The sequence below is a fragment of the Eublepharis macularius genome, chromosome 3 (genome assembly GCF_028583425.1).
Source record: "Eublepharis macularius isolate TG4126 chromosome 3, MPM_Emac_v1.0, whole genome shotgun sequence".
Lineage (NCBI taxonomy): Eukaryota > Metazoa > Chordata > Lepidosauria > Squamata > Eublepharidae > Eublepharis > Eublepharis macularius.
The window spans coordinates 160,694,853-160,707,364 of NC_072792.1; the positions used below are offsets into that span (position 1 = coordinate 160,694,853).

The 12,512-nt window shown below is 39.8% G+C and overlaps 1 protein-coding gene across 2 annotated transcripts in view; it reads left to right on the forward strand.

The window, feature by feature from the left end:
• Nucleotides 1–12,512, forward strand: part of CWF19L2 (CWF19 like cell cycle control factor 2) — a 130,328-nt gene that overhangs the window by 44,416 nt on the left and 73,400 nt on the right. For both annotated transcript variants that reach the window (XM_054973362.1, XM_054973361.1), the window contains exons 5-9: nt 1,293–1,412; nt 2,021–2,105; nt 3,371–3,486; nt 4,478–5,217; nt 12,379–12,475. In XM_054973362.1, coding sequence (XP_054829337.1) covers nt 1,293–1,412; nt 2,021–2,105; nt 3,371–3,486; nt 4,478–5,217; nt 12,379–12,475 — 1,158 coding nt within the window. The remainder of the gene's footprint in view (nt 1–1,292; nt 1,413–2,020; nt 2,106–3,370; nt 3,487–4,477; nt 5,218–12,378; nt 12,476–12,512) is intronic.

Consider the following 12,512-nt stretch of genomic DNA (forward strand, 5'->3'; position numbering starts at 1 on the left):
CACTTCCCTTATATTAATAGAAGCAAAGGAGAAGGGTGGGTTAGGCCATATATGCTACCATACTTTGAAGTCAGGAGGCAAGCCAATATCTTTTCTCCATTTATATATAACTGGGAGGACTCCTTTGCCAGTATTTAATAAAGAATAGATATAGTTCTAGGTAGATGAGTAGGGTGATTTATTACCATCTTCTCAAACTGTTACCTTTCTGGTAATTTACTTTTTGTAGCTGTACTATTTATGAAATGTTTGCTATCAAAGATACAGAGAACAGGGAATTTTCACAGCTGAAGTTTTTTGCTGTTTATATTTTTTTTGTGATATTACTCTTTTATAGTCACATCACATATTCTTTGTAGATCATACATCTTCTGAATTGAAAAGGAACCCTGGTCCCTGCCTGGAGGAAAACAGTGTTATCCCAAGAAAGAAATTTTTCTCGTCATTTATCCCAAATTTTGAGAGTTCCAGTTAAAATGATTATTTTATATATCTTTGAAACAATGTTTATTTTGTATCCAAACAATTTCCTTTGAAGTATGTTGTTTAGTGTAGGTTCTCTCAATTACCTATCGTTTGTCAGGATTTTATTCTGTGTGAAAAAATATTCCTGAGCTGAGAAGCAACATACTAAAGGTAGAGGTCTAGGGCTTGTACTCCTTCTTTATTGAGAGGATGCCTAAGGATGTGTGAGGAAAACCTGGCTTCCCCCCCCCCCTCAGTCCCAGATAAAACTGTCTATAACTTTTTGCCATTATATGATTTTTTGAGGCGGGAGTGGAGGGGGAGGTAAGTTTACGGGTATAAAGATATCTTTTGGAAAAAAGATATTCGGTAAAAATTTTTTAGCTGCCCTGAACCTGTTCGCAGGGAGGGTGGGATATAAATCCAATAATTTTTTTTTAAAGTAAAATCATTTTGATTATATAATTTCTGTTGAGCCTGGAAAGTTTCATCCTTCTTTATTCTGCCGGATATTTTTTGATTAACGATTTCAGATTATCAGTTATTTTTACCTATCTCAGTTCATGGATACATTAATGCATAAGCATTTCTGTGTAGTGGAAACTCATTTGTATCCCTTATAAAACAACTTTTAATAGTGCTCCTAATTTTTAGTATTAAATGGAGGCAGGGGGCTTGAAAAATGCACTACATATAATCTGTTCTCAACATCATTGTAAGATTGACCTATCTTCCTGAATTTGTTCTACAAAATCAGGATTTTTGCTGAATTGCGGAGTTGTGGAGTTTTTAAAATTATGGATGAAATTACTTTGTTTTGTTTACAGAGGGATGAATGGATGACCTTAAATTTTATGACCATGAAAACGCTGTCTTCAGCATCACTGAAGGCTGAAAAACAGACAAAAATATTATTGGAGCAACAGAAAGCCCAATTGAGTGAGAAGGTTGGTTAAGTTTTTCATGTATATGGCACTGTAAGAAACTAATCACTGAATAAACTTACTATACTTGTATGCTGCCTAAGCCGAAATCTGAATTGCTTCAACTAGCAGCCTTCCATGTATGGCCGTCCCAATTCTGAAAGCCATTGTTAATCAATGCTTTTATTGGCCTTTGATTCCTGTTGGGTAGAAGATTCAATATTTTGAATAAAGACTGTAGTTGGACACTTGGGGGCAGGTGGTATTGGAATGATAGAAGTATTGGTAACCATTTTCTGTGTAATTTTTGTTGCATGTGATAAAGCAAGCCATGGGTTTGTTACTTGTTGTCAGACTCTTTGGTACTGAAAAGAAACAATGTAATGATTTTATTTCTTTAATATGTTGCAGTTTTGGGGTAGGGAGGGGAACCCTCTCCTTTTTCAAATCATGTAGTGGATGAGTTTTTTAATTTAAAAAATGCATTTGTAATTTTTAATTTTTAAAATACAGATCAAAAGGGATAGCTTTGATACCCACAGAGAATGATCAAAGATATAACAAATATCAAACTGGATTTGGTGAAACGGGTTTCAACAGATTGATACTTGACTTTCCCTCCTTTCTTTCAGTCCCTGCTTTCTGAAAGAGAACTGAACCCATACTGGAAGGACGGTGGCACAGGTTTACCATCACAACAGGATAATCCAATAAAAGGTATTTTATTTTTTATTTTCAAAATGTATATCCTATCTTTTTATGACTTGGGCCACTAAGATGGGTAACAATTAAAAAGCAGTATGAAATACATCATTCAACCACAACTAAAATACATATATAAGAAACAGAGAAAGCAGTTAAAACATAAGATAGGAAGAAGGATTTATTGAGAGAATGCCAAGCAGAACCAAGCAGTCGTCACCTGCTGACAGAAGGCAGTGATAGAGGAGGGACATACTAAGATCCCTGGGGAGGAAGTTCCATAATTTGGGTGCCATGGCTAAGAAGGTAGCATCATCTTTATATAAAAGTTATAGATCAACCATCTTTCTTCCCTATAATGCCTTGTTAATGCTAAAGTAAAACTAAATTAATATTTGCACGCTGGTTCTGGTCCTGTCTCTGGATTAAAGTCGTAGCACATAGCTTTGCAAAATATTTTAAACTTTTTTTTTAACCTCTTGAAAGGCTTGACCTTCAGTTTCAAGATTTCCATTTTAGAACTAATTAAAAAAAGAACCTGATTGCACCAGGACATGATGAATTGTTGTCATCTCATTTGGTCTCTTTCATTCCATTACACAAATTGCAGCTTTAAAATATTCAGCCATGGAACTCTCAATCCCATATTAAATGGAGTGCATTATAGATGCAGTTTGTGAAGAATATTATTTATGTAACCTTTTCCACTTCACTTCTTCTCCTGGTGTTCTGCGGCAAGCGCAGATTTTTTAAAAAATTCTTTTCAGTGGATTGTGTATAGTACCAAGCCTGTTGTGTGAGGAATGATAGAAATTATTGTAACACTGAGAAGGGCAAACTCCAGTCTTTTCATCTCTTCATAGTCAGGAATGTTGTAATGCTTCAGTTCTGTGTATCTCAGCCCTTTGCTATGATGTGAAGAACAGTAGAATACACACCTTGAAAGCCTTTAATAGCAATAGACAATGTTATGCTTCAGCACAGGTTTGTTATTTGCAGAATAAGCTAGAAGAATGACGTGCATAAAAAGGGAGAGTCTATTAATTCTGCCCTTCATTTCACACATTCCAGGATAGGACTAAGGTTTTGCCTTTTAATTTAAGGAGAGCTGTGTTTCTGAATAAGAAGATGGGCTCCAACTGGAGAGCTGTGCCAGTACTAAGGATATTTTTGTTTGAGCTAACATATGTACGTGATGTGGACCATTTGCTGTTAGTAATGGGGTTATTATATGAACTTGTAGTATGCAAATATCACTTTTTAATTGCTTTGTTTTGTAGCTGCAGTTGTAGAAGATGGTGGGTTAGGTTGGCTGAAGAAATCATACCAAAGAATGAAGGAGCAGTCTGAAAGAGAAAACAGGGATTTGAAAGAAATCATAGCTGAAAGATATGGGGTAAGCATTGAAGTATCTTCCTCTAGTATAAAAATATTTGTTCAAAGAGAAGAAAAAATGGAGCTCCCCAGTAAAGGGGCCAGTAAGCAAAAATGGTTAATGGAATCCAGTCTTGACTTACATAGGGCTTCCAGTGTATGTATATGTAGCAGTCATGGCATTTTCATTTTCACCAGTTGGTCGTTTGGCAGGAATGTGGTGCAGGGGAACCAAATCCAGCTTCCACTTCCTCATCTTGAATAGCTGTTTGGCAGAGTTGCCAGTTTTTCAACTTAGGGCTGTGCAGTGGCACTTGCATTGGGGGCACTCTGCCATTATTGGAGCATATATAGTTAGTCCAGTTCTTTAGAGTCTCTTAAGTGATTCCTGTGTGTCAAATCAGTCCATTTCTCTGTGAATCAACATTGCTTTGTATTCATTTTGATGTGCATTAAAACAAAACTTTTTAATATGGACTTTCCTCCTAGCCTTTCTCCTATATGTGACATTTTAAAAACAGCTATTCGGAAGGCTGCATTGCATTCTGTTAAGCTTGTGTTGAAAATGTGGATGTTTTAGGAATTAACATCTACTGCATCATACAGAGATGATGGCATAATTCGGCTGCATGTATTCTTTTACTAAAGAAAAAAAATTGTCAGTGATAACTCTTAAGAAAAGGTTACATAAAATTCAGTACCTTTTTGAGGTGGGGTAAGGTGCCACTAACTCTTGGACCTGTATAGTAAAGGCGCAATTTGAAAAACTGGATTCTAAATGATCTGTATCCTCTTTTTTGTTGAAAGTTCATGTGCTTCTCGAAGGCAGGGCAAGATAAAAATGTAATTAATGGTGGATTTTCATGAGATATTACCAGACTTATCTAACTCATGTTGTAATTTCAAACGTCATTCTTTTAAAACTTGACATAGCATATTCCCTCCCTTTGAGCTGTGTTCTCAGTGTCTACTTAATACAAAAATCCCATTGTTTTCCCCCTTCTTTCTTGTAGTCAGTGGAGCTATTTGAGTCAAAGTTAAAAGAAGCTGAGAGCGCTGCAGTCCAAAAAGAAAATGAGCATAGGAGAGGAAGATGGCAAAAATGTGACTATTCAGAGATGGAGAATCCTGTGAGACAGAAGAAAGACAAAGAAAAACAAGAGGAGAGGGATAGTTATAAAGAGAACCCTAAGGATAGGGATAACAAAGACGGTTTTCAAGAGATGAGAAATTACGTGAGAGATAGACTAGCAGAAGATAAAGAGCCAAGGCATAGTAGTAAAGAATCTGCACTGAGAGATTTTTCTTCTAGAATTGCACAGTATTCCCATCAAAGAAGTTCTGAGAAATCATTACCGAGCCCTCTGAAATCTACATTTTGGAAGCCAGATGAAGATGGAGGGCAAAAAGCACAGATTTTTTCGTCATCAAAATTACTTAATCGTAGTTCTGCAAGTTGTGGCTTCAGAAAGCCTGGCTATGATACTGAGGATATTCCAGTGAGTCGTGGCTTCAGAAAACCTGATTACAGTACTGAGGACATTCCGAGATGGCGCCGAACTCAACCAAAAGAAGGAGATAGAAAAGCTACCCTTGACGAAAAATCATTCACAACTGAAATGGCAACCCTTGATGAAAAGCAATCCGAAACTGAAATGGCTATTATCAGCAAGGAGAGAGAAAAAAAGGAAGCGATCTCAGAAGATGCCGTGGAAAACAAGGAGCCACCCCACAGTAAATCATCATATTTAGGGTATCTCGGAATTTATTTTGTTGGAAAGATTTTGTAGAGTTGCAAGAGGGATGAAGCTGAAATATGTTTTTAGTGTTGTGATCTTTAATTTATTTTTACTTTATTTATAATTGCCTATCTGCCTGAAAGGACACCCAAGATACTGAATAAATCCCAGAACTTGGGCCACTTGGAGGCTGGGGCTGAGGTTTGTGGGATTTGGGCTGTTTGAAGGGCCCTGCTGCTTGCAAGTGGCAGGTCCCCCCCACTGTCTGCCAGCTGATAGTTTAAAGGGCCCTGCCACTTGCAAGTGGCAGGAAGGGGCCCTTTAAATGATAAAATGCCCCTTTCCCTGCTGCTGAGCAGCTGGAAAGGGGCATTCAAAGCCCACGAACCATGAACCACAAACTGGTTCAGGAACTTGCCCCAGTTCATGGGAGTTCAGAGTTTCTGGTTCGTGGAAACCCACAAACCACGAACTGCATGGGTTTTTTTGTGGTTCGTGCCCATGTCTACTTGCTGTACCTAATTAACGGGAACAGAAGTATACTTTGCGTTTGCTTAGGGGCATTTTCATTTATCCTTACTCCATATGTTCAGGCATTGAGAGCTGCATTGAAAACAGATGCCAGGACTGCGTCCTGGTGAATCTTAGCACAAATTAAGACTTGAAGTGACATATAGGGGCCCTTCAGATGAGGCTGCATGCATAGTTTGTCCTTGGTGGTGCTGTGATGCCACGCTAACCTGCCTTGCCTCCTAGTCAACCTAATGCCTAGGAATTGATATTAGCCTGGGTGCCTACAAGTAATACATTTTAGAGCATCTAAACTCAAAGTAAAGAATCATTTAGGGTTGGTTTCTGTTTACTGCGGGGGGTTGCAGGACCTCTGTGGACAAAAAGCCATGCAGCTGCTATGAGGAAGGGAAGACAAATAGTCCGTCTCTTTCCTTGTGCCAGCCTATGGATGGCATAATCCTTGGCTTTCCCCTCTCCTCACTGCAGTTGTTCACATTTTGTTCATGCAGGCCCCCTGTCCCTTGCACTGCCTTTTTGGTGCTTACCGAGGGCTGCTGGATAGGGCAGCAAAAATCTGTTTCTGCCTGTACTTGGCAGTTTAGATGGATCCAACTCCTGGTTCTTGGTTGCTTTTTGGATATGAAGGAATTAATTAATTAATTAACGTTAATGAATTAACTTATTTATGGTAGTATTGAATTAGTGGTGTTTATCTTCAGGCGGGAGATTCTTTTGCTTTGTTGTTGAGCCTCGTCTCCCAGAGGTGCCTCTTTTGTTGTAAGTCTTGCTTCTTGGATAGGGCATAAATAGTAGTAATTGGCAGCAGAGTTTTAGTAAGTTTAGTAATTCCTTATAAAACAGATATGTACAGTGTAAAGTCAGTGGCTCCTCTCCTCTTTTTCTTGTTTTCTTACTTGGAAAAAGGCATAGAACCTGTGTTGTAGATTTAAATGTTATTCATCTGAGCATCCATTTTCTAGCTTAGTTGCACTCTTTTCATTTTCCGTGCTGGCTTCATTTGGATGCAGGCAATGTGCTCTTGTTTTCAACATGAATGGCAATAGAGTATTGCTGTATACAGCTAAAGACATTTTCTCTCACCCCATCCGCCTTCATTCTGCCTTGGAGAAGACTATACTTTATTGTAGAAGCAAAGTGTTTCTGATTCTTCAGGGTGAATGGCTTTGTGGCTATGTAAAGTTGATAACACTTACCTGAAATACTTAGAAGGCTGGAAACACTTTGGTGCTGCCTTTATGATGCACATTTACACAAAGTGGAATTGAACGATGGTTTCCCCCAACCACTTCCTACCCACTACAGAGCAGCATTTGTAATCTCCTTGGAGTGCTTCTTGATCAGAAAACTGAGTCTTGAGAACAGGCCTAATATTCATTAGGTATTACCGTTACCATATGCTTGAGAAACTTGGATTCATCTTTGGAGTGACTGCAAAGCGCAGACCTTGAAGGCCATTTCTGGTTCGCAGATTTTGTTTTGTATTCCTGGAATACAGAGATGCCATTTTGAAGCTTTGTAGGGCTTTTCATGGGTGTTTTCAAGGTTTGCTGTTGGAAGATTTGTGGTCTGAATTGTGGTATTATGGTTGTGGGAGGATCAACAATGTTATTGTTGTCTAAATTTTTTAGCAGATAAAGATTGGATGGTTTAATTATATCTTTCTTTGGTTTTCTATTCCCTCCCCTCCCCTCCCCCCCGACCATGTGCTTTGCAATATGTGGGGTTAGGGAGACAATTTGGCTGTCCTTGAGGAAGATTTGTTTGTGCCTGAATGAGTGAAAGAAGTAGCCAAGCAATGGAATGTCTGGCCTGCAGCCTTACACTACTGTAGTACTGTGAAATTCTTGTGGGCCTGTTGATGCTTCAGGCAAAGGGAAGTGTGGAGTCCTCATCATTTGTTGGTTAGATTTTTCCAAGAGCCTGAGCAGCTCACTTGGTTTTCTGTGTTCCTCAGTTCAGGATGTGGCTCGGATAACAGATTGTCTTTCACCTGGGAGTTCATGACCTGCTGTTTGCAAATGGAGTTACTCTGCCTTTGAGATGAGCGTGGTCTGGACTCTCAGTTGCTTCTGCCCAGGAGAACCAAGGATATGACACAGAGGGCTTTTATAATGTGTAAGGGTAAGCAGTTAGTGCCCCTTGAGCCAAATGCTGACCCTGAGAAGTTGAACCTGATACCTTCCCCACATTGTTAAACCCAGAGATGAAGGAGGGGGAAGTTACAGAAGTGGAAATGGGATTTGTCTCTGTGTGTGGAGAGGCTGAAATTAGGATTCTGTTCTCCTGCTGCCTTCTTTGAGTGACAGGCTGGTAAAAATGGACACAAATTAGGATCATGTTGCCAGATTATTCTGTGTGTACAAAAGAAAGAATCCTGCTTAAAAGTATGTGCATGGCTGGATTTAACGTGCCCACCTGTATCCCCCAGCCGTAGCTCATTGAAGGCCACTTTTAAACAATCTTAATGGCCAGAATTATACCAGCAACATATCATAGAAGTATGTTAATTTTACAAGGGCATGTCGCAGGGCTTGGTTTTGCCCAGAAATAAAGCAGCTGCGAAGCAACCGAGCCAGACTCATTGTCGCTGTTGTAAGGAGAGGCCGAAATTTTCAGGAAGATGTTTTCTTATCGCACTCTTGAATTCCTTCCTGTTGTGCATGTCTGCGCCATCAGTGCAGTGGCAGCGAAAGAGTCATTCAGCTTTGAGAGACGAACCAGTTTGTTCAGAAAGAAATAAAATGTCTCTGATGAAAAATGCATGATACTAAGATGAGTTTTAGTTTGCTTCATGCAGTGGGCGAGTGCCATTGTTCCCTCTTCATCCTGGACTGTGATGGCTTTTGAATTGGAATCGAAGGGGCAGAGTTCAGAAGAAAAGCCCTAAACATATTGCCACGACATCTTGGGCTTGCTAAAATTGTCTCGGCAAATTCAGCCCTATTTAATCTCGGTCATTGGATTAGTTCTTTTGAACAAAATGCAGTTTATGAGGGAAATCAGGAAGAGGGACAGATATCGATATGGACTCCAGTGTGAGTCTGGTCCCTGTTAATTTTTAATTAAACGTTTGGAAGCTTTCATTACATAACGTGTGTGCTGTCAAGTCGCAACCGGTTTATGGCAACGTCAACAAGAGGTTTTCAAGGCAAGTGCGAAGCAGAGGTGATGTGCTATTGCCTTCCTCTGCAGTCTGCCTCGGTGGTTCCCCATGCCAGTACCTAATGCTGCTCAGCTTCCAAGATCTTATGAGACTGGGCTCTGCCATGCTGCCTTCCCTCCCAAGCCTTCATTAGCCACGCTTTTATATATGTATATATTTAGAAAAAAAATAGATTTGTCTTTCCAGGGACCATTCCCGAGGCAGTTTACAAAATAAAACAGAATAAAAACAAAACATTAAAAGTTATTAACTAAAAACCCAGTCATGGTATAAAAACAGACCATAAAAATATAAACCACTAAGCGTCTTAAAGTAACACTTTCCAGACTGGAAACACACTGAACTTTTCTTTTAAAGCTTTTCTTAATAATACATATAAAGATTTATAGAGAAGGGGGCTTCAGTTGGGTTGCCTTGCAAATTAGCAGAGGTCAGTAGTAAAATTCTGAGAGAAATCTGATGCAGTAATAAATTCCACACATGAATTGCTGTGGAAGAGTCACTTACGCTTCAGGCCTTTAAAAAAAAATCTAGTTCATTGCTTTAAAACCACCCTCTTTCATGAGCTCTTGTGTTTCCAAAGGGAAGGTGCTTTGTCCACTGCAGATGCCTTCTGTTGGATTTAATGGGCAGTGATGGTGCCCGTTATGATGATTGCCCTGTGAGACTCATTGCACTTAAGAGGGTTTGGCAACTTAGCATTTTTTTACATGAGAAAAGCACTGACTTTCAATAGGAATTAATTCTGAGTTGTGGCTGCAGATGCATGCTAATCTTGAACGCATTAATCTCTCTCATTAAAATGTAGATGAACGAATTTAGGGTTGGATTAAATAGTTCTAGAATATAGTTGGTTATAAGGAAGGGGATGGCCTTGCGCATAATTCCAAGCCATTTGGGTACTGTTCTTGTGGTCTCGCTCATATAAATTGTCCGTGCTTTGCCAACAAGATTTATGTGAAATAATTTAGAAGAAAAGAGTGCTGTGCATTCTAGGTTAGTAAAGAATTGTCTAAAGTGCTCATCTTGGTGATATAACTAGTTTCTAAAGAGTCATCAAGAAAGACTTCTTCTCCTGTCTTGGGCCAGTGCAGATGTAACACTCTTTAATCATCAGGTGAGCAGTCCATGGAGGTGTGTGATTCCACTGTCCATTTTGTCTTCTCTCTCTTTCATCCATTACCCTCTCAGTACTGCCATAATGATAGGAGTTATCTTCCCACCAACATTAAACGTGATGTTCAAATCCTGCTTAAGTGTGAGCCCTGGTTAGTGATGTTAACTCAGGACCGTTTTGGGTGGGAGAGAGTTCAGGCATGAAAGGAGGGAGAGGCTAGAGCCAAACAAAGTGTCTTGCTCTAACTCCCTTAACAGTATTTAAGGGAAGGGCAGCATTACGTCCATACTGGTCCTTAGAAATCAAATTGTTGGTGTAAATTAGCACATAAAGTTGTTTGTTCAGCAGATGGTAAGCATCACAGGTGATGTGATAACTATAGTAGTCAAAAGAAAGAAGCTCTCTTACCATTGTCTGAAGGGAAAACCGTGAAGTGCTTGATAAAAACCAGAATGTATTGCTGCCCCCAGAGCTTATAACTGTTTCTGAACTGTAAAAGGTGCTTTTGGTGAGCCATTTCTTTTCTCCACAAACTATTTTATTTACTGCTTTCCTTTATAATGCTACCTTCCTGCCAAAGCAGCCAGGACAAAGAAGAGCCCTGGTGGATCAGACGGGTGTCCTGTTTCTCACAAAACTAACAAGAGGCCCCTGCGAAGGTTACAAGCAGGAATTGACAGCTGCCCTGCTGTTTCTGACCAGTGGCATGCTGCCCATGAACATGGAGATTCTTTGTAGCCGTTCTGGCTAGTAGCAATTGATGGGCCCTATCCTTCGTTAATTTGTCTAAATCCCTTTTAAAGCCTTCAAAGCTAGTGTCCATTACTGTACCTTGTGAAAGCGAATGCTGCAGGATGAATTTGCATAGTGTAAAGAAGTGCTCCCTTTTCTCCATCCTGCCAGTCAGCTGGATTGGTTGGCTTCTAGTATCATTAGAGGAGGGGGAGAGTTCTCTACCCACTTTCTCCATACTGTGCATAACCTTATAAACCCACCCCCATAGTCATCCTTTTCTCAAAGCTGAAAAGTCTCAACTTTAGCTTTTTTTTTGTAGGGAAGGTGCGTCAGCCCCATGAGCTCAGGTTGCCCTTTCTTCACCTTTTCCAGCTCTACGTGATCTTTTTAGACTGTTAAACTTGGACTTCATTCTAGTTGTGGATAAGTGAACACGTGAGTGCTTGAAGCTGCCTTACACTGACTCTGGTCTGTCAAGGTCAGTCTCAACTACTGTGAGTGGCAGCAGCTTTTCAGGGGCTCAGCTCTTTCATATCATCTACTTACTGGTCCTTTCAACTGGAGAAGCTGCATGCCAAGCAGGAGCTCTTCCACTGAGCCCCAGCTCCTTCCCAGTTCTTTTTGGTTAAGCCCAAATCCATAGGGAGGATGGATGTTTGGAGCTGGCCGTGTGTTGAGAGCCAGTGCAGTGGTTAGAGTGTTGGATTAGGACCTTGGAAAACCAGGCTTGTATCCCCACTCTGCTTATGGAAGCTTGCCAGGTGATCTTGGGCCTGTCACACTCTTTCGACCTAATGTACCTCGCAAGATGTTGGTTGTGAGGATAAGGTGGAGGAGGACAGAATGATGTGATAAGTCACTTTGGGTTCTCTTTGGGAAGAAAAGCAGGATGTAAATTAAAAAAATCAGAAAAGATAGGGAGTGATGTGGCCTTCTAGTTGCTTGTCGTTTTCTTTTTTGTATAGGATGGCCTTGCACTTCTTAGAGGGACTGAAGATTAGCACAAGGTAGAAAAAAAGATGGAAGAAATAAGTATTACTTCCAACATTACAAGCATATAACAAATCTGAAAATATCCTGTTGCAAATAGCAGTTTTATTAGAAGACTACTTATTTGTCCTGCACTGCCCCCATTGCAATCAAGTAGATTTTTAGAACATGTTTTCTTTTGTTGTAAAGGACCTCCAAATAAACTATAGGTGGTGCTCATGTGTGCTGGGCTTATATTTTGTATGCACATCAGTGCGCTTGAAAAGAAGACTCTGGTTAAGAGGAAGATTTTTTTTAAAAACATGACTCATTTCCTGTCTACATTCTGAAAATTGATGCTATTAATTTTAACAACTTGGGCACACTTGCAGATGCAGTGGAAGCATGAACCAATACAACTCTGTGGTTTTTGTCAAACAGCTTAAAATTTGAAAACTGTATAAAACCATCATGCATTTAAAAATACTTTTGAGAACTACGTAAAAATATAAACTGGGGGAGGAAGAGAGAAAATGACTAAGAACTTGTTTTCTCTTAACCTGTGCTTCAGTCTACAGCATGGGGGCACTTAAATGAATTAATTTTTTCCTTTTTCCTGTGGTATGGACGCTGAATGCTTTGTGTGTTTTCCACCAGCTCTGTTGCAGAGGAGGAAAGTCCCCATATTCTAAGTGAAGAGGAAATGAACAGACTGGGAGCCAAGATTGTGAAAGCAGAATTGATGGGGAACATGGTATGTGGATCAAGAGGATTGGATATCTCTAAATCAT